This window comes from Frankliniella occidentalis, unplaced genomic scaffold (assembly GCF_000697945.3).
Source record: "Frankliniella occidentalis isolate FOCC.00 unplaced genomic scaffold, Focc_3.1 Scaffold78, whole genome shotgun sequence".
NCBI classification, from domain to species: Eukaryota; Metazoa; Arthropoda; class Insecta; order Thysanoptera; family Thripidae; genus Frankliniella; species Frankliniella occidentalis.
This window is the reverse complement of record NW_026267208.1, coordinates 50,050-69,548: the sequence shown is the minus strand read 5'-3', so window position 1 is coordinate 69,548 and position 19,499 is coordinate 50,050. Positions and strand designations below refer to the sequence as shown.

General features: G+C 51.0%; 4 protein-coding genes across 21 annotated transcripts in view; 1 reads left to right on the top strand and 3 right to left on the bottom strand.

Annotated features, from left to right (window-relative positions):
* Positions 1–1,267, bottom strand: part of LOC113214531 (charged multivesicular body protein 7) — a 13,926-nt gene extending 12,659 nt beyond the window's left edge. The window contains exons 1-4 of one of the 2 annotated variants that reach the window (XM_026433908.2): positions 1,077–1,267; positions 582–881; positions 311–500; positions 101–244 (exon numbers count right to left, since the gene is read on the bottom strand). In XM_026433908.2, coding sequence (XP_026289693.1) covers positions 101–244; positions 311–500; positions 582–865 — 618 coding nt within the window. In that variant the 5' untranslated portion in view covers positions 866–881; positions 1,077–1,267. Of the gene's footprint in view, positions 1–100; positions 245–310; positions 501–581; positions 882–1,072 lie in introns of both variants that reach the window. The other variant, XM_026433907.2, reaches the window with a different exon arrangement.
* The window catches only part of LOC113214541 (mitochondrial coenzyme A transporter SLC25A42), a 14,893-nt gene extending 5,794 nt beyond the window's left edge, over positions 1–9,099 (bottom strand). Inside the window, exons 1-8 of one of the 8 annotated variants that reach the window (XM_026433920.2) lie at positions 8,843–9,099; positions 8,145–8,382; positions 7,927–8,034; positions 7,642–7,838; positions 7,379–7,517; positions 7,167–7,299; positions 6,912–7,089; positions 4,600–6,825 (exon numbers count right to left, since the gene is read on the bottom strand). In XM_026433920.2, coding sequence (XP_026289705.1) covers positions 6,699–6,825; positions 6,912–7,089; positions 7,167–7,299; positions 7,379–7,517; positions 7,642–7,838; positions 7,927–8,034; positions 8,145–8,360 — 1,098 coding nt within the window. In that variant the 5' untranslated portion in view covers positions 8,361–8,382; positions 8,843–9,099 and the 3' untranslated portion in view covers positions 4,600–6,698. Of the gene's footprint in view, positions 1–4,599; positions 6,826–6,911; positions 7,090–7,166; positions 7,300–7,378; positions 7,518–7,641; positions 7,839–7,926; positions 8,035–8,144; positions 8,383–8,472; positions 8,793–8,842 lie in introns of those variants that run through there. The other 7 variants (XM_026433923.2, XM_026433922.2, XM_026433924.2 and 4 more) reach the window with 7 other exon arrangements.
* Positions 1–19,499, top strand: part of LOC113214561 (piezo-type mechanosensitive ion channel component) — a 49,560-nt gene that overhangs the window by 1,732 nt on the left and 28,329 nt on the right. For 6 of the 10 annotated variants that reach the window (XM_052268858.1, XM_052268857.1, XM_052268855.1 and 3 more), the window contains exons 1-2: positions 9,592–9,944; positions 10,239–10,307. The exons of 1 other annotated variant lie outside the window; for it this stretch is intronic. In XM_052268858.1, the coding sequence (XP_052124818.1) occupies positions 10,247–10,307 (61 nt within the window). In that variant the 5' untranslated portion in view covers positions 9,592–9,944; positions 10,239–10,246. Of the gene's footprint in view, positions 1–9,591; positions 9,945–10,238; positions 10,308–19,499 lie in introns of those variants that run through there. 3 more of the 10 variants (XM_052268861.1, XM_052268860.1, XM_052268853.1) reach the window with 2 other exon arrangements.
* LOC113214540 (venom serine carboxypeptidase-like) lies at positions 1,619–4,106 on the bottom strand. Its single transcript, XM_026433919.2, has 4 exons — positions 3,762–4,106; positions 3,366–3,638; positions 2,963–3,139; positions 1,619–2,828 (listed from the first exon to the last, which is right to left on the bottom strand). Exons 1-4 carry the CDS (start codon positions 4,029–4,031, stop codon positions 2,121–2,123), a joined length of 1,428 nt encoding a protein of 475 aa, XP_026289704.1. The 5' UTR covers positions 4,032–4,106; the 3' UTR covers positions 1,619–2,120.

Here is a 19,499-nt window from a genome sequence, read left to right as displayed (position 1 = left end):
ATTTAACTTTTAAAATGAAATCATGCAAAAGTTATTGGCATTCAAGTAGTGTTAATCAAGGTATTTTAACACAAAATTTTAAAAAAGAAGAAAGATTAACCTGGTACTGTAGATAATATGCTATAAACCTGGCATCAGTAGAAGGTACATTTTCCATACCACAAGCTGATAATAAATTATGGATAGTCATAAGTTCCCCTCGTAAATCTTCACCAGCAGAGGAGAAAATAGCTTCTGATCTGGTCTGGAAAGTGAATCATTAGTATTTACTTTCTAAATTGCTATAAATCCCTAGTTGAGAAATTAATACCTTAATGGCAGCAAGGTGAACAAACTGAGTTTGATTTGTTACAGCGGAAGGGGAAACAACCATGCCTTTTAGCTTAGTAAATGTCCAAGAGGCCGGCTTCTTGACTGCAATATCAAACATCCAGCCTCGCCAGGAATCAGGTACATTGCACATCTTTAAGAATTCTTCTGGCTGTACAATGCTCCTACTTCTGCAAATTAAGATTGAAATAACATTAAGCTGACATCATGAAAATAATAATTGGAAGGCAGAAGAAACCAAATGGTGATACCTTTGCATTTCTTCAAGAACAGTAGGAAGACATTCAGGGATCCGACCATTTCGCATGAAATCTTTGTTTAATTCATCTAAACTGAAGGAAATGCGATTTTTTCTTTCGCTCCATTTTAATACCATTGCTGTCCAGAAAGAAAACTTTGAGTCCCATCCTTGTGGGTTGAGATCTCTGTCACGAAAAGGGGCAAATAAAGATGTCATGCGAGTTTCATCTTCCCATAATTCAGGGAACTCTTGGCTGTGAGTTGAAAGCGAAGCACCCTTCGTAGGAGTGGCCATCACGTATATTCAAAAACTGGAAATCAAAAGGAATATTAAGCGGACTTCTACATTAGGAAGAGGAAATGGCAAGGTGGATTAACAGACATTATTTGATGTGCACCTAGACAGGACAGTTTGAAGGATAATGGGAGTCATTACAAGAATAATGAAAAGAAATGCATAAACATTGCACACTCATGGTGCATATGGTACGTTATCCCATACCTACGTTTATCACGATTGTCATAAAAAGATGAGCAAAGCAATATCACACATCAGGCACTGTTAACCTCCAGAAGGTTCCCGTAGCTGTGGCAAACAATTTGAACACAGGTTTCGTTGCCTAAATTTAGACCACACAGGTTAGACGAGACAAACCAAAACAAAGCGCTGTAATGTTTTGCAGATTATGACAAATTCACCAAAGTGAAATTTTCATACTAGCAGGAATGGCGCGAGCAGCGCGAGGTGTCAAATGATGGCGCTCAAGCAATTTCAAGAAGCAATGGTTGATCTCTGATCTCTGATCATGATGCTAGCTTTAGTCTCGGGAAAATGTGGCCTAAAGCCAGCATCCCGTCATTTGTTTAATATTCGTTACTGAGACTTCAAATATGCTTTAACCATCGTGGGCAATTTTCACTGCAAATTGACACTGTCCTGGAGGTTTTGAGCATTTCTGGCTTCAGAAGACTACTTATATCGAAATGGGTAAGTGTTTTACTGTTTTGTCTTATAATGAGAAGCGTTATGGAAGTTGTACAAAAAAAATAGAGTAGAGATAACATTTTTATTTCAAAAAGTTTTACAAGTCTACGAAGTACAGTCACCTCGCGATAAGTGTCCGATGGCGGGACCGGCGCCAGACACATATCGAAGGGAGCAAAACGTTTAACACCTGTTGGGAGCGTCTGGCTCGGAGCCTCGCGAGTCCGAGGAGCTCATTGTTCGGTGCGTCGCTGGGGACCCGCCCGATCTGTATATGTCCCGCCGACGCTCGATAAGTGTCCGCTCTAAGTGTCCGCGTGCTACAGCACGTTCTCAGGTAAGCCACGGCAAGCAAGGTGCCCGTTGGCATTGTCGGCGCGCCTGGCCCAGTCCGATCCCAGGCTCGGGTCCAGCCATGGTCGAGCCAGGGCTCCACGCACTGGATGACCTGTCAATCACACCGGCTTAGGGGAGTGGCGAGTAAACTTGCAACATTTCTGAGCCGAGGGCCCGGACCTAAAACGTACACTTATCGAGCGGACACTTATCGCGAGGTGACTGTAAATTAGAACGGTTTGTTCGCGATGAACCTGCTGAGCAGGTCGAGCGCCCAGCGAGGCTGGTCAGCGGGCACCATGTGCCCGGCGTCCCTCACCAACACCTGCGTGAGCCTGCCGGCCTGCTTGGCGTAGCCGGCGAGCTCACCGCGCGTGACCCACTGGCGGCGCGGGGCGCGCGCGAACTCCTCGGCGCCGCTCCACTTGAGCTTGCTGAGGTAGCTGTCGGTGAGCGCGTAGGCGACGATGATGTCGAGCTGGCCGTTGTACAGCATGACGCGGTAGTGGTCCAGCAGCTCGGCCAGCCACGGCGCCACCGACTGCAGCATGTCCTCCCTCATGTGTGTCTCCACGATGGTGCTGCGGTCCCACGTCGCGTTGCCGACGTGCAGAGCGCGGCGCACCTCGGGGGTCTGGACCAGGCGAGTGCCGTCGCCGTGGTCCGGGTCCGCCGTGTACAGGAAATTGAAGTAGAAGTCGAAGCCCGTGAGGTTCTTGAAGAGCGTCGGGTAAGGCGTGAGGTCGCCGCCCAACATGAGGTCGTTCTCCATGAAGGCGTCCAGCCAGCGGCGCTCCTTGATGCGCTGCACGATGCGCTCCTCGCTCGCCCCGAGGGCCTCGCGTCCCGCCGCGTCCACGAGCCCGAGTTGGAACACCAGGTCACTGTAGTGCATCATGTTCTCGGGGTCTGTGAAGCCGTTACCGATAAAGAGACCCTGGAATAAAATGAGAATTGGGACGTCACTGGCCGATAAATCAGGACGGAGTTTCGTGGGACGTGCGTTTATTCGGGACCATGAACAGTGTTAAGACCGAGTTGAAGAACTTGAAGTGACCAAGGGCAACCCACCTGCAGGTTGATGCGGTCGGTGGCCGCGGCCGTCGGGTTGTTGCGGTGGATCGCGTAGCCCAGCGCGGGGACGTACTTGCCGGCGTAAGACTCGCCCGTGATGAAGAATGGGCGTCCGTGGAGCTGGGGGAACATCCGGAAGAACTGGACCATGGCGCTGTAGAGGTCCCGCCCCACCTGCGCGGAGCAATCGGGGTGAGTCAGACGAAACCGAGCAGTAAGCATGCAGCACCCAGGCGAGCGAAGCGCCTGGGAGGCAGGCAGGCCCGCAGCGCACTGGCGCGCTCCATCCGCTGGTCTGCCTACCTCCCAGGCGTCTGGAGGTAGCTAGCTAGTGCTGGGCTGAAGCACGGTTGGAACTGTCCAGTGCAATGCGGACGAGACCGTGATCGCCGGCCCGTACCTGTGTCTGGTTGCGCGCGTATCCCTGGTCCTGGCCGGTGAAGCTGTAGCCCGCGCCGACGGGATTGTCGATGTAGATCAGGTTGTACTGCTTGCTCCACGAGTACTTGCGCAGCTTCACCTTGCCACCCTCGCACGAGTAGGGGCCGTTCTCCGCGAACAGGCCGTACAGCGAGCTAGCCCCGGGCCCGCCCTGCAGCCACAGCACCACGGGGGCGTCGCTCGCGCCGTTCTCGGCGGGGAAGTACCAGAAGAACATGTTGGAGTCTAGTTCCTGCGCAAGTGAAAAGCGGGTCAGGGTGAAGTATATGGGGCGGAGAGGGAGAAGGGGGTACTAGACATGGCAGGGGGGGGGGGTTCAAATCCGGCCTGTACAAGCCTTACTTAGGAGCTTTACCTTGTTCACAGTGAGAAATCCCGAGTAACTCTTGACGTTCCCGGCGAGAGGCTTGACGGCGGCGGCGTGCTGCGCGCCGGACCAGTTGCCGCTCTCGATGAGGGGGGTGAGGAACAGTGGCGTGCCGGGGTCCACGTCGCCCTCCTCGGAGGTGCGGCCCCCGCTCACCTCCTGGAAGAGGCGGGGTGACGCCGCAGTCACCTTGTTATACGCGGACCCGTGCGCGCACCCCGCCAGGGCGGCGACGGCCAGCACGAACAAGGGCACCATCGCGAACAGCTGACGTCGCGTCGTCTGGGGACGCTCCGCTCCGCTTCGGAACCCAAACTGATCCGAGTTGTGGTGTCTGGGGTCCGTCCCTCCCTCTCCTCCCGAGCGCCCAACCTGATAGCAATCTGACCTTTTGACCCCTGGTCAACGCGACATGTAATGGACAGCGTTCGCACGCGTTCTTTCTGCCCCGTCCCGCCCGGGCCTCTGCCCCGTATGTCGTTGCTCCCCGAGAGGGTTACGCCAAAATCGGAGTCGGAAAATAACGCCAACTTTCGACAGCGTAATGCGGCAAGGAATTAGCTGTCGCCGCAGAGATGAGCGAGCGTTTTGCCCCGTTTCAGACCGACCGGGAAGACCGCGCAGCGGTAGCGGTTACAAACGCGATAGGCCGCCTTGCAGGGTGGGCGCGGAAGAGGGGCGCCTCCCGGTCTAGTAGTACTTTACTTTACGCTAACATCTCTCACTCTGCTCGGCTCTGCGTATTATCTCGGAGCACCCACTCACCACGTTATAGTATATCCAATTCCCTGCTCCTGATCATAGGCAAAAAAATTGAGAGGCTTAATTGTTTTATACATATTAATAAAGATTATGTTTATTATCGATGAATACTTTTTATTGTTATTGTCCGTTCTATCACATTTGAGCACAACCGCACTATGTCTGAGCATACAATTGACATATTGATTGATATCTGAAAAAAATTGCACTTTTTGAAAATGGAAATCATACAAGATTTTGTATTTACAGTCTTATTAAACCCTTTAGAATGTTCAGCAAATTGTTCACCAATGAGATGACATTTCTGGATGATGGCTAGAATAAAAATAACTTAAATTTCATAGAAATAAAATGCATACCATAGTAATCAAGGTGCTCTCTTCAAAATGAAAAAAAAATACATGATTTCCAAACAAGGTACATTTATACTACTGATAACAATAGATGAAATTATTACTTCAGTTAATAGAAAGCACAAATGATGATAACAAGAGTAGATTACTTTTGTTTGGTAAATCAGATTGAATTATTATTGCCCTGCACAAAGCCCAAACCCCCATACCATCATTCGGTAAATGGGCAACATTATAAGCAGTAGTTCCTATTGTGTGCAAACAGACTTTGTACTATTAATCAACAGTTACGGCGTCAATGACAAAGTTAACCATCAACAGAAAAAGTGATTTTTCAAATCCATACCATTTAAAACAATAGATAAATATTTATGGCACAATATAACAGGTTTCTTCATCTTCATTACATTCTCTGATGAGTGGGAATGGAATACACTCTCTTCTACCACATAGCAGCTGTTTTGGCGGCAAAAGTGCTGTCAAGGAAATAAAATCTCCTCTGAAACCTTGAGAGATAGCCCCAAATCATCAGTCTATAAAGCAAATACATATTCACTTGTAAGCTATGTTCATCATCTCATCTCACTCAACAGCTGGTAACAGTAATAATGGGTAGAAGTGATTAACAGCCACCAGGAATTAAATCAAGAGCTCATAAAATTTCCAACCACCATAAAAACTGTCATACACATGAAAATATTCCAATTTGCTTGGATACTGACAGTTGAGAAACAAAATATCACACTTAGACACTCATACACTAGACCTGAATTATTAAAATTAAATAGAGCACAAGCAGAGTGCATTAACACAAAATTCTACAAATCAAGCAACAATCTTAAAGGTAAACACAGCACAAAAAGTCTACAGACCAAACAAAGAATTAACTTTCCATTTTTAATTAATGGTAATTTTAACATCTAGGTATTTAAGAAGGCAACAATAGATAAAATTATGGGTCAACTGTTCAAAAGGAAAATTAAAAGCCATAAAAAAACATTATTAAGTTATGACAAATGCTAGGACAAATGACTGCAACACATATTTCACAGAGCCCACCTGTCCCATACAATTGATATGCAATGCATCTTACATATCTGAAGAAGAACAACAGCATTGAGATTTTGAAATGTTAACATAGTCAATAGAAGAAAAAAAAAAAAGACCTGGCATTCTAGAGAACAAAATTGGTTCTCAAAAATCAAAATAAAATAAAGAGAAAAAAATCATTATGTTTGTCTATTAAGACACAATACAATACCATATATCACAAGAGCAACATGGATTTATGCCAAGTTGCACTACAAAATCTACTGCAGTAATCTGAAAAAAATTCACAAAGTAGATAACAAATAAGATATGAAAATATTGCGCTGGCTTTTCTTACTTAAAGTGTTCCGGATAATTAAAAGGAACAATCAAAGGAGGGTATACTTGACATAAGAAAAACAATAAGTATATTTTATGATCAAGGATCATGAAAAAACAGATCATAAATTCCAGAGGGAAATATGAGAACAGATTTGTGGCATGTAAATAGTGTGTAACAGAACCTGATGCTTGAGGGTTTGTTTCCGTAGCTTCAATGTCTATCCTTCAATATTAACTGAATCAGCCATTCATCATGACAAATTTGAAAGGGAAATTCATTATTTTTATACCATCATTTTAAAAGTCCTAGATACAAGTAATTAAAAGGATACACCAGAACATATAATTACACTAGCTAGCACTTCTTTATGATTCGCCTTTTAACTGCTATGACTTATACACACTAGAGCTTCAAATACCGGCAAAATATATGCAATAATCACAACACCCTCCTCAAATGATCTCTCACAAATTCATTTGAAGCGAAACCTATTCCAACAGCAATGGGTCCCTTCACCCAATTCATACTTAAACCTTTAAAGAAACCACCTCTTATACCTTCCTCCCTGTAATAAGAACAGAAGAGACAAATTTGGAATGCAAAAAAATCATAATTCATGAATCAAAAGTAAAAAGTATTTCTGAAACTTACCGGTATATTTTACTCAATGAGCCAATTATGGTATCATAGTGCTCGCCAGTAACTGCAGCTGTTTGCATTCGTCTCCTTACAATATCAAGGGGATATGATCCTGTTTGGGCAATAGCACCAGCAATTGCACCACAGGCTAAGTTGATCAGTTGGCTGGGCTTTTCATCTCCAAGCCAAACTGGTCATGATAGATAGCATTAAAGGGTGCATTTACATAAGATTAGATAAAAATATAGATACTAGATAAATTCTTACCTCTATAGTGATGTTTGAGAGTATCATAGGTGAAAAAACTGAGTCCGGCATACGGTATAACTCCGAGAAGAGTTGGTAAATAACCGCGATAGAATGCTAAAATGCTTTCCTGTTGCCACATGACTCTAAAAACCTAGAAGAAAATGGTTTTGGTACAGGCAGGCATAAAAACCACATGCAAATAGTATTTGTTTAACATGTAATACACTTACAGATCTGAGAGAATTCAGCTCTCCTTTTGATGTCACAGCCATTCTTGCACGAGCTAAGTCTAATGGATATGTCAGGGACTGCGATGTAACACCTGCAAGTGAGCCGGCCAAAAATCTTTTGATGTGTGCATCCTCTGAGCTGTAACAAGCCAAAAGAGATTATTTTAAACCAGATAACAAATAGAGATTAAAATACTCAAATACATTAGCATAAGAAGTGTGTAATTTGAGTAATAAATTGACAACAAAAAAAAAAAACTTACTGGTCAATTGGAGAGGTAACATTTAAACCTAAAACTCTCTTCCATTGCTCGTGGGAAGTGAATTGAATTGCTCCATAAGGCACAATTCTTGCCATTGTAGCACTATTGCCTCTCCATAGCCCCACAATACCTTCTTTGTAAATTGTCTCCTGAAGGAACTTCACTACTCCCCTCACTGAGTAGGGCTCTCGATGAATCTAGGAAAGAGAAAATAGTTTGTTTTTTGCCCTTTCTTGAACAGATTAAGATATAAGCAGTTTGCACTATTCAAGTAGCACTCATTACCTGGAAATTAATTTTTGTTCTGTCTAAAGGAGCTATAGCAGTCTTGGCAATGGCACCCGCTACAGCCCCAGCTACAAGACCTGTCCATACTCTAGTTGTGTTAGATATCTAGTGGAAGGGGAATGAAAAATTAGAAAGATATTTAAGTATTTTAAAGTGTTGATGGAATAAAATGGAAAATATTAGCAAAATCCTCTCTACTTATTTGAACTACTGACCTCTGTCAACTTGATCTCTTGTGCGCCTGATGGCTCTTGTGGGCCTGATATATCTTCTGAAGGTTTGTCTCCCATAGTAGCAGTTCCATGGGAGGAAATGACTGACAAAGCTGAAGGAGATGGGGGCCTTCTCGCTACAGATGAACTGAATGGTGAAATGTTTGTTGAAGATGTGATGTTATGTGCAGGGATTGTGGTATAAGCTACGTCCACCATGTCTGCAGCTCACACTAACATCCTGCAAAAAAGCCAATATTACTTCAATAAAGGAAAAAAATCAGGATGATAAGGCATGCACATACAACAACTCCATGAAAATACTACAGACAACAACCAGTAGCTCCATATGTGTTGACACTGATGTGAAAGACTTTCTTAGAGGCTCTCTAGAGGATGGTAGTGGTGCGCGAGGGATCAAATGTTGGACCGACCAGCTCCGATCCGATAGCTAGATGCTGGCTAAGCTTACATCACGGTGTAAAGGGCACTCTCCTACGCAGGGTAGGCGAGGGAGCTTCAGTCTACAAGACTAAATGCAACCCGTATCTGGATTAAAAAGACAAGCGAAACACCTGCACGTGTTTTCGGACGAAGGTGGATCGTGCGATTGTATTGTGATCGTGTGAGTTGAGTTCAATATAACTCGGGTCGGCTAGCAAAACGCCAACACGTTCAGGTTCAGACGTATGTATACGTACAGTGTCTTTGAGCCAAGCTGTCTGCGGTCATCAGATTTTGGTTCAGGAATCCCTCTCTTCAAAGTGTTGATGCAGAATCACATGTCTCTCATGGACCAAGGCCGTAATTTGAAGGCACAGGGAACAGACAAACTTCCCTCGAATCGTGCACGGCCATAGAAACACTACTAAATTTGCACGCACACACACCCACTGTATGTGAAGGACTCGACGGACGACAACAACACACTCACACTACCGCACATCAACATATACATACACCAACACAAACGCGTTCAGGTAAGAACAGCCACCAACGCAACCGCAAGGGAACGTGTTACTAGGGTCGGTAAATAATATATACTTCACATGACTCGAACTAATAAGACGAAAGGTATCTGAAGCATGCTTCATAGGTTGAGCTAGTATAATTCAAGGGACATTTTGTAAATGTTTTAGTTTGCAAGAAAACTTTCTTGTTTGGCGACCTTGCCAAATCAGCTGCTTTGTTTTCTTCTCTACTCTGGGCAGGACATCGGGGCGAACGTAGCTTGAAATGTGCCATCCTGACTAAATCTGAATCTGAATTTGAAAGCAACTTCGTTGCTAGGCAACGGTAACGCCGTAACGCCGAGGAAGGGGGAAAAGGTGAATGGGGTGGAAGGGGTGCCCCCACTTTGTTCAGCTGGATTTACCCCCTCCTCTCCCTGCCTCCCCCCGCCTCCTCCACCCGCCGCCCGCGGCCCGCGGTGTCGGCAAGCGCGCGCTGTCCCTCTGCGAGTCAAACCGAAGGCTCAACTCGTTCAGTCTTCAGGCGACCCACCACGGGTGAGACCACTCGACGCGTCAGGAGCGCCCGTGTTTCGTGTGACAGTGATCTGTTCGTCCTGAGTTTCGCGACCTGTGCTCAGCGTGCGACTCAAGTGTATCGGGCCGACATCTCTGTGTCATTGTTCAATCGTGACCGGCTTGTCCGCGGCCCGGGGGGCCGACCGTCCTAACCCTGTTGAACACGTCTCCACCCACCACCGGTGTGAGCGCTCCAAGAGTCCGACCCTAATTTGGGGCCTTACAGTCGAACTAGTTATGTGAGCTGCCATTCCTCTGCTTTGCATCGTTCAAGGTGAGTTCTGGCTGTTTGGATGAGGCAGATAGTGCAACAGTCGCTGCATAGTTTGTCTAAGAATAAATCAAACACCACCGGTGCAATTAAAATAATTTTCTTTGTCTGAGACGTTTGAAATGTATGTCTGGTTGACGATGAAGCAAAGTGTCCATAGTATGGTTTGATCGCTATGTGCGCACTACCAGATTAATGAATAAATAAATTCTTGCACTAGGCTTTATGCCCTTACTTGTAAGAAAATACCATTTTATTTCCTTTAAAACTATTTTTGTGTTGTTTAATTGATTCCAGGGGCCAGAATGAATTATATTCTTAATTTATGCTTGCTACGGATCCTCCTCCCCGCCGTATTAACCACATGTAAGTAAACATTTTACTAAAATAAAATTCTAATCACCTCATGAAATGGTTTTTACTACTGTGCAGTACGCCAATATTTTTGATGTCTCTTGGCTCTGGATTTTGACCAACAGTGTAGAGGAGTGTTTCATTCCTGTTCTTTAATTTTGAAAATCACACTTGTCATGAATCAACAAATTTTCATTGAAGGCAGCTCGCAATGAGAATTTATATCCTTGTACAATTTTTTGTTTTGTGTTTTGGAGCTTTTGTTTCTGTAAACATGGGCTAAAATTGAGGGTATGGCAGAAAAATTTCAGTGCACCCTTGTCGCACTCATTAATCATTTTTTTTTTATTTATTTATTATTATTATTCTGCTGGTAGGGCAGTAGGGTAGTGTGGCGCATGGCGGAGGGGCTCGTGGTCGGTGTTGACCTGGCAGCAAGCTGGCAAGGTGACCACGCCCCCTTGAACCCCCGCCCCCGTCCCTCCCCTATACGTGGGGCGCGGTTTCCGCCGCTGTCCAGTCGGTGATGCGCGGAGAATCGGGGCCGAGGAGCCAGTTGGGAAAGGGGGAGGGGGGCGTCCGTAACCGGCGTCGCCAGGATAACGCGCTTGCTGGGAGTGCGCCCCGTCCCCCCTTTGCCAACAGACAGAACCCCCTTATCCGGAGAACGTGATTTAAGTACGCTCCCGCACACCTACCCCGGGCTGGGGTTCCCGCCGGCTCCGGACAAAGGGGACGGGAGGGGGAGAGGAGCAGGGTTGGGTTGGCGGTAGGGGAGGGGTTGGCGATAGGTTGACGGGGCAGGGGAGGCAGGGTGTTTCTGCTCAGCGCAGCGAGCCTATGCTTACTCGGACCCCTCCCCTCTGCACTCTCAACCTCCACCCCTAGTCTACCCCCTCCCTCCCTCCCTCCCTCCCTCCCCTCCCTACTCTCTCGTGTTTGAACCCCAGCTTGTCCAGCCCAAACACTCCCGACCTAGAACGGCGGATTTTTATCGCGTTTTGCTGTGCGAGCCTTGGAGGGAAGGCGGCTGGTGAGCCCCTCCGCTCCGACCTCCCGCGCCCTGCTCTGGACCGCGCCGAGCCCGCTCCGCTGGCTCCGCTGCTCCCCGGCCACCTGTTGGCCGCGCGTACCCTCCCCCGGCAGGCCTACCCCGCGGTCCACTCCGCACCCCCGCGGCACCGAATACCAAAGTGCGTGCGTTTCCCGCGCTGGACTAACCGCCTCGTCATGCTCCGCTGCAACTCACCCGCTTCAACCCCCCCGCTTCAACCCCCCCGCTTCAAACCCGCCGCCGCAAACCCCGTAACTGCCAAACCCCCTCACTGCAAAAACTCCCACTGCTAAACCCCTCACTGCAAACGCCCCATTGCAAAACCCCCATTGAAAACTCCTGGGGAAGAAAGTAAAAACGGGGTCATACTACCCTCCCCCCCCCCCTCCTCTTTTAAATGAAACTGCGCGGTTTTGCTCGCTAATTCAAATAAATATGCGCGGAGGTTATGTCGTCCCCGCTCCACCCCGTCTTTCTTATCCTCTTAGGCTAATGGCGGGGCGGGCCCCGCGGGGGCCTGGCGTGCCGCGGAGTGTTTGGACATTAGGAGGACGCGCAAACAGTCCGTGCGCCTCCGCTAGGCTCCGCCCGCCACGGCGTTTTCTCACCCCCGCGATCCTCTAAATGGCGGGCGCAGCAGGGGTGAGGGGGTGGGGGGCTTTCACCCCGTCAGCGCTCTACGACGACGCCCTGCGTGTGCATCTAGGCCGCCTGGACAGCGCGCGGGAGGCGGGCCAGCGCCCCCTCGGGGCCATATCGCCATGATATTGGGGGGAAAGCCGGGGCGCGAGCCACCCCCTCGCCGCCTCCTGGTCGTGCACTGGCCTCGGATGACATTTCCTGGAGGTTGGAAGGCCACCCCACAATGTGCATAGTAACGACAAACGAGCAGCGTGGCGCGGCGGGGAGGGTCTTCCCCCGTCAGGTGAAGGCCCCCGTCAGGGGCGGGACAGAGGGGCGGGACACCACCACAACTCCTGCACTTCAGTCACAAACGTGGAGAGTGAAACTGTCACTGAACGAAATAAAGTGACACTGGCTGGAATGCGTTTGCTTGGGTGATGGGTGTGGGCGTGATCGTGATTGTCTTATCAGAAAAGTGAATCACCTCGACGGGCTGTAGTGGCGGACGTATGTTGTGCTCCACTCCACAGCGCTGTGTGTTGTGACTCGGCGGAGAGGAAAACATTGGGACACTTCGCAAGTTGAAGTTCCAGCGGAGTTGGCCTGGGGCCTGGGCCCTGGGCCCGAGCGAGGGACCCGCAGTGCCGTCCTAGGAGTGGATGGCCCTACCTGCCTACCTGGTGCTTCCCCTCCGTCCCGCCCGGGCGCGCCCCTCGCCTCCCCTCGCCCTCCTCCCCCCCCATCCTCCTCCGCGCTCCTCGGTGGGGGGAGGGGGTGTGCCCGCGGGAAAACCGGGTCACATTTATAGGGCAGGGCGGAGCGGGCCGGAGCGGCGAAAAATGAAGAGTTGAGAAGGTCATCCGACGGGCGGCAGGAGGGCGGGACGGCGGGGCGCCCGGCCGCGGGCTGTTCACCCCGTTCACCCGCTGGAGTACCGACGAGGTGCAGGAGCCTTATGGCGCTTGCTATGCAGTCCTCGTTTGAAGTCGCTGCCCCCGGGGCGCTTCCCTTCGCCACGCCCGCGCCCTGGACTTCCCTCGCCCGGTGGGGCGCCGCCGGGTAACAGTGATTGACGATTTCTTTGATGAAAGTCTGTGCCAGATAGTGGACGGGGTGGGGCCGGGCCGAGCCGGGCCGAGCCGGGCTGCCATTGGGCGGGCGTAATTGCCTTCCCGCTGGAAGCGCCTATGGGAGGAGCCGTCGCAAACGCGCGGGAGTCACACTGTAAATCGGGGCGGCGCAGAAGACCCCCCTTGGGAGTGTCATCGCGTTTTTTGACACTCCACAATTTGATACAGTCCCGAAATGACACACGACAGAGGGCGGATCCATTCATTCTCGCTGTTGTAGTGTTTCGTCTAGTCCTCGGCTTTGTAGTGGCTCTGCGCTCTGCAGTATTGATGAGCAGGGTAACGGTAACGCCCACCCATGTCGGAAGCTGTCATCTTCTGATTGGTTGTCTAGATAGGCTGCTGGGACTAATGGGGGGGAAGGGTGGTTTAAGCAAACGTCAGGTGATAACATTCCAGGAGGAACAAACAGCCAAAGCGAAGTGTCAACGAGGTCGTATGATTTTCTTGAGGGAGCTTCTTTTTATTTTTTTGCATGAGAATGGTGATGAAAACTCATGATGGTGATAATGGTGATGTGACCTGCGTGAGCGTGGTCTGCTCGGACAGGAGAGGGGGGGGGGCTACTCCAGAGGGAGCCCCGCCCACCTGCCTGCAAGGACAGCGGAACCACCAACGGCACACAACCAGAGGGGCATAACTCGTTGCAGTGAATCAACCCCCCATCCCCTTCGCCCTCCTTCCCCCCGCCCGTTACGGCGACGCAGCAGGCATGTTTGCGAACCTCGCCGCTCCTCGCCATACGCTGCCGCTGCTCTTAGTCTAATTGTATAAAAAGAAAGAGACACGGGGGGCAAAAGGAGAGATGCGTGACTATGCGGGGATGGGGAGGGCGGTGGCTTCATCATAACGCGCGCTTCAGGTCTGCGGAGCCGCTCCAGAGAGCGTGCCCCCGCTGATGAACAAGGCTCGCATAAGGCCTGCTCGGGCTCGACACGAACTCGCCCGCACCCGCACCAGCACTGCGGCAGTGACGAGTGTGTGACACAGTCTGGCGGGGAGTGTAGGGGTGTCCGCACTCTGGAAACTCAAGTGTCGTACAGTATCACACTTATAAGTGCAGTACCATGGTGTCCTACAGTTGAAAGTGTAGGACCAAGGTGTACTGCAGTTAAAAGTGTAGTACACAATGTGTTCTTCAGTTATAACTGTGGGACAAGGGGTGTCCGACACTTGCGTTAGCTGGCACCTTGAGGTGTCGGACACCTCAAAACACTTAAAACTGTAGTACACATGGTGTCCTACACTTTTAACTGTCGGCCACATGGTGTCCTACACTTTTAACTGCAGTACACCTTGGTCCTACACTTATAACTGTAGGACACCATGGTACTGCACTTATAAGTGTGATACTGTACGACACTTGAGTTTCCAGAGCAGCGAGGTCCGCAGGGCAGGGCAACACTGCAGGGGCATGGCGCTGTGGTGGCCGCGCAGGTAAAAGGCCATGGGCCACGGCTTTGCGAATCGGGTCTCTGGGCGACTGACCGTTTGGTGTGCGCGACTGACTCTATGCCGCTGCTCTTTGCCCGCCCTGCTCCCTCCTGCGCCCACCGCCCTTGCGCTTGCCCCGTTCACCCTCCTCGCCCCTCGCTCCACCCGCGCCTGCTTGGGGGATGTTGACCCATTTCCGACCACGTGGAGGTGGGAAGAAGGGGCTGAACCGGGCTGATCAGTGTTGCTGTTGTTGAAATGCCACACAGGAAGACGCCCGAAAACGCATCGAAACAGCCAATACGCCCGGTAAAAAAAGACAAAAAAACGTTATCGTATTTCGAGAAGACGGACGGGAATAAAAAGTCCAAAGCGAATGCCTTTGTACAGACACGAAGGGGTCCAGAGGCATTACAATTTTGCGCCTTTGAGCAGCTTTAATGCATTTGTAGGGGGTGTTAATTTTTAATGCCTTTTGTAAAGGCCAATAAAACCCTTTGAGTTCTACCTTTTGTTTTACCAGTGAGGGGATCAGCTTCCCCATGGTGATGGTTGTATTTGCCATGACACATAGTTTTTACTGCAGAAAGTGGGGAAAAGGTTTAGTGTCCCCGCTAGTCTCTTCATCGCGTATAGTGATCGGCTCGGTGTAAGACGCACCGGCGGCCTCATTGTGCTCCGCTCGAGGGGTTGCTTGGCTTTGCCTCGCTTTGCTTCTCGGCTCGGGCCCGCTCGGGCCCCACAGGAGGGCGGCATTTCGCTCGCCGCGTTGGCTGGCGGCCAGGACCGCGGGCCGGGGGCGCGGGCGGGAGTCCTGAACGGTCCTGAAGCCGGCTAAATAGTGTTTATATCCGTTTCCCGTCCCCCGCCGCCGCCGCCGCCTCGCCAACTCCAACTCTTTTTGAATTCTCGCGCTTCCGTGCTTTGCTGCGTGTGCACGCCGCCCCGCCTTTTTAGCAGATGATACCTTACAAACCTTACTTAACTGAGACTTAACATAAGAATATTTAAGTAAGGTGTCATTGCTTTAACTCTCGGTAAGGACAGAGAAGCGAGAGCAGGGCCAGCTATCTTAAATATTGTGCTAGGGGGGATAGTGAGGCTGAGGCAGTGAAGTGAGGCTCGATTTCCGTCGCCGCACGCCCGAGCCGAGCGAGCGGGCCGCGCCAACCCCCCTCCCCACCCGCTCCCTCCGCTGGAGCCCCCGCTCCTAATAAACTAAACACAGGGAGGACGCTGGATTGTAAACAAGCCGTAAAACGAACGATATGGTGATAGACGATACAGCGCGGTCACAATTCTTTTTACTACAGAGTGGTCCGTAATGTTTTTCTTAAATCATATAAATTATTTTGTAAAAATATGAGAGAAAGGTAGAACAAAGCTTACTCTTAAATTGGTATCATCTGCTTTCACGATCCGTTTCTGGTCGGAACTTTTTACTATCAGTCGAAGAAAGGGAAAATGACGTGGAAATGCTTGTCGGGTCAGCGGGTTGTAATTGAGGTGATTCGCTTCCGTTTATAATCTCCCGCTCTCGAGGCGCCGCTGCGCCGCCACTCGGCGTGAAAGTGAACACATCCGCCACTCTCAATGGGGCTGCTATTTTATCTCTGGTTTATTTTCCTTGCCCGGCTCGCGCGCCCGCGCCCCACTGTGCATTGCACCCCCTCTCCCCTCTCCCCCGCTCGCTCTCTGTTTGTGCTGCTTAATGCCACTCGCTGCAGTTTGCTGGCTATGTTTCATTTATCCCCCGCCCGAGTGTACGTACACTGACAATAACTGAAGGTGTCGTCGTGAGCCGCACGGTTTGCAAATCAGACAGCGTGTCTTCTTTATTTCTACTTTATGTAGAGCAGCAGCAGTAGCGTTGTGTGCACCTCGGCACATTTGGTAACGTAACGTGACACACGCTGCTGTCTCGCTTTAGCAAGTGTGAGACTGAGACTGCCGCCGCCCCGGTGCGCGTGGCTCTTCCATTTGGGAATACACAGAAGCGGCATTCTTCGGCCTGCTCGACTAAATTAGCAGCAGCGGGTGGACGAGCCACTCCCGCCCGCTCCTCGTCGCCACGCCCCATCAGGCCGCCGCCGCCGCTGCCGTCGTCGTGGCCGCGTGTGGAGACGACGCGCGACCCGCGCTGTTCGTTTTCGTTAGATTTACGTCCGCGTCGTCGTCTAGTGTGTGATTTATGGTGATGCGACGACACGAGCGGTTCAGCACGTTTCGTCTACCGTGTGTCTACCGCCGCGCCAGCCTGCTATTGCGTCCGCCCCAAAACATGAAATGATCCTTGCGTTGAAATCCCTGAATCCCTGTCCCTTCCCTCAGCGCCCCGCCACCCGCCACGCCCTGCCCCACCCCGCTCCACCCCGCCACGCCCGGCCCCGCCCCGCCCGCTTCCTCTTTTGCGAGCCGCCGGCCTTCGCGTCGCCGTGTGACTTCCGTCGGCGCGTCGCGGCTGATGCGGCGCTATCCCTCTGCGGTGCCCTGTGTCCGGGCGGGCGCGGGGGCGTCCTTGACACGGCCCGCCCTGCCCCGCCCTGCCCCGCCCTGCCCGGCCCTGCCCTGCCCTACCTCTGTTCACCCCCGGATTTGTGTCGGCGGGGTCAAGCAGAGGGTCGGCTTGACGTGCGCCATGTCGGGCTCACACCGGCACGCGCGCGTTGTTAGGCCTGCACGATTTGGCTCGCGAATGTATGTTTTAATTTCCTCCTCATTTCAGAAATGTAGAAATAAGTGAAGCGGGAAAAGAGGGGGAGACAGCGGAGAGCGGGAAAAAAATGGCATTGTATTTGTCTGTGTGTTTATCGCGTGCGAACCCGCAGTGTGTGCGCGCGTCCGGGGCGGGGCAAGGCTTGGGCAAAGACGAGATCGTGTGCAGACGGACCGCATGGCCGGAGCTCCAAGCAGTACATACTGTGTGGGGTATGGCCACAATGTGGCCTTTCATTTGCTGCTTTTTAGCAGATGATAATTTAACTCTAAACTAATTTTTCTCGCCCTTGGTGGAAATGGCTCTTTGCACGCGCTCGCGCCATCTTCCGCGTTTGTTTGAGGGCGGAGTAAAATGTGTAAATTTCATTTCCAGTCTCAGCCTCTACAAGGAAGGGGATAGTGTCGCGGAGTGGCTCTGTGCCGGCTCAGCTGCGAGTAGAGAGATTCTCTCGCCAGGGTATAAAAAGTTAACATTACACTCTTGGTTACTTAAGTAACCGTGTGTACTTTGTAATTACGAAGAGTGGAATGTTACGTACAAAAGATCTGGAACCACCATATTACAAACGGATTTTCTTGGTATCACCAAGCCTATGGATATGGACACCTAAATTCCCAAATAATGTTAAGTTAGCATGGCTTCTCTCTAGCTGGGAGTGGCGCGCGGCCCGCAGGCTTTAGTGCACGCGTTGCGCCTTGTTGCGCCCATGTCATGCAGTTGGACACGCCTCGCCAGGCCACGCGTCAGCTCGCAGCGCCACCGCCCCGCGTCACGTTCGCGCACGTCGGCATACGTACCGCAGACACACACACAAACAAACACGCCACCCCCTCTGCCACGGCCCACTGCCCGGTGGCAGTGCAGTGCTCAGTCTCTTTCAACGCCCTCCCCCAATCTCACATTAAGTTTCTTCATTAACACGTGTGGGAAATGCAACCAGAAAACCATTCGGTTAATGCTTAAAACAGTTAAATTCTCGTAACTGGATCTAAATTTTTCTACCCTCATGTTCAACAAAAGTTGGTTTGATGGTCGATCAAATCAAAACTAAGTTAGTTTGACTAAAATTATTGACATTCATCAGCACAAACATGATTTGGTTTATGGAACTAAAATTCCCTGGATTATGAAAACTTGAAATTCCACAGGCATTCATTTTTATGATGATGGAATGGGCTTGCTAGATAATTATTTAGATAAGATATGGGATACAACCAGTACAGCACATGCAACAGGAAAACGTGACAATGTTTGCCGTCGAAAAATGTGGAATGTTTTACTGTCCAAAGTGATGTACACACTCGTCGCGCATGAGCGCTGATCCTGTGCGGGATGAACGGAAGCGATATGTGGCCCGGCCCCTCGCCGGCCAGTCTCGTGTTGATCGTGCTCATTATCCGCGGCAGCCGGCCGCCCACGCGCCGCGCCTGACAGCGCGTTGAGTTTGCTTTGATTCACCGCCAGAGATGCCAGAGACGCGCGGCGACCGCGTTGTAGTTGGTTGTCGCGGGGATCCCTTTCTTTCTGATGGCACAAGCGGAGCGTTCTACTCCCCGGGGCACAGGACAGTCACGCGCTTTCGCAAAAAGCCAGAGGTAAAGAAATTAAAGAAAAGCAGACGGTTTTGTCCGGCTCATCGCCACTTGATTGCGAGGGCAAGGGCCTGCGGGCGCGCGGCGACTGCTCCTCGCTAGACCAGGACCAGACCGGACGGGACGGGCAGGCGTCCAAGGCGCCGCGTCCCGCCGCCCGGCTGTGTGTGTAGCGGGGATTAATCCGACAACGTCTTCGGTGCAGAATTTAGAGTTTGTTTGCGTTTTGAAAAATAATCGTGGTGGCGCGGTCGGCTGCTCGATATTTTGGCCGCGGCCGGTGGTCGTGGTGGTGTGGGCGAGGGGGCTAACCAGGGAGGCTTCACTTTCCGGCCCGGCGTTAGCAACGTTAATGTGCTTTTGCCGCGCCGCTGTTGTTGCCGCGGAGCCCGAGGTGTTCTGGAATGCTGGTCAGGTCTGCCGCGCCGGGCCTGGCCCGCCTCCTGGCCCCGGGGCCGGGCCGGCCGGGGATGGCCAAAGTGAAGGAACGTGCACGACATATGTCGGGGGCATCGATATATGCCCCGAGGCGGGCGGGGCGCGGCGAGCTTATTAGGAGCGAGGAAACGGGTGGGGAAGAGGGAGAGAGGAAGCGTGGAAAAGCAGGGGGAAGCGGTTCAGTTTTGTGGCGAACGAACGAACCGGGGGGGG

Coding starts and splice junctions, on each gene's coding strand:
- LOC113214540 (XM_026433919.2), bottom strand. CDS start 4,031: ATGGTGCCCTTGTTCGTGCTGGCCGTCGCCGCCCTGGCGGGGTGCGCG. Junction 3,639..3,761: donor GATTTCTCACTGTGAACAAG/GTAAAGCTCCTA, acceptor TCACTTGCGCAG/GAACTAGACTCCAACATGTT. Junction 2,829..2,962: donor CCGACCGCATCAACCTGCAG/GTGGGTTGCCCT, acceptor ATTTTATTCCAG/GGTCTCTTTATCGGTAACGG.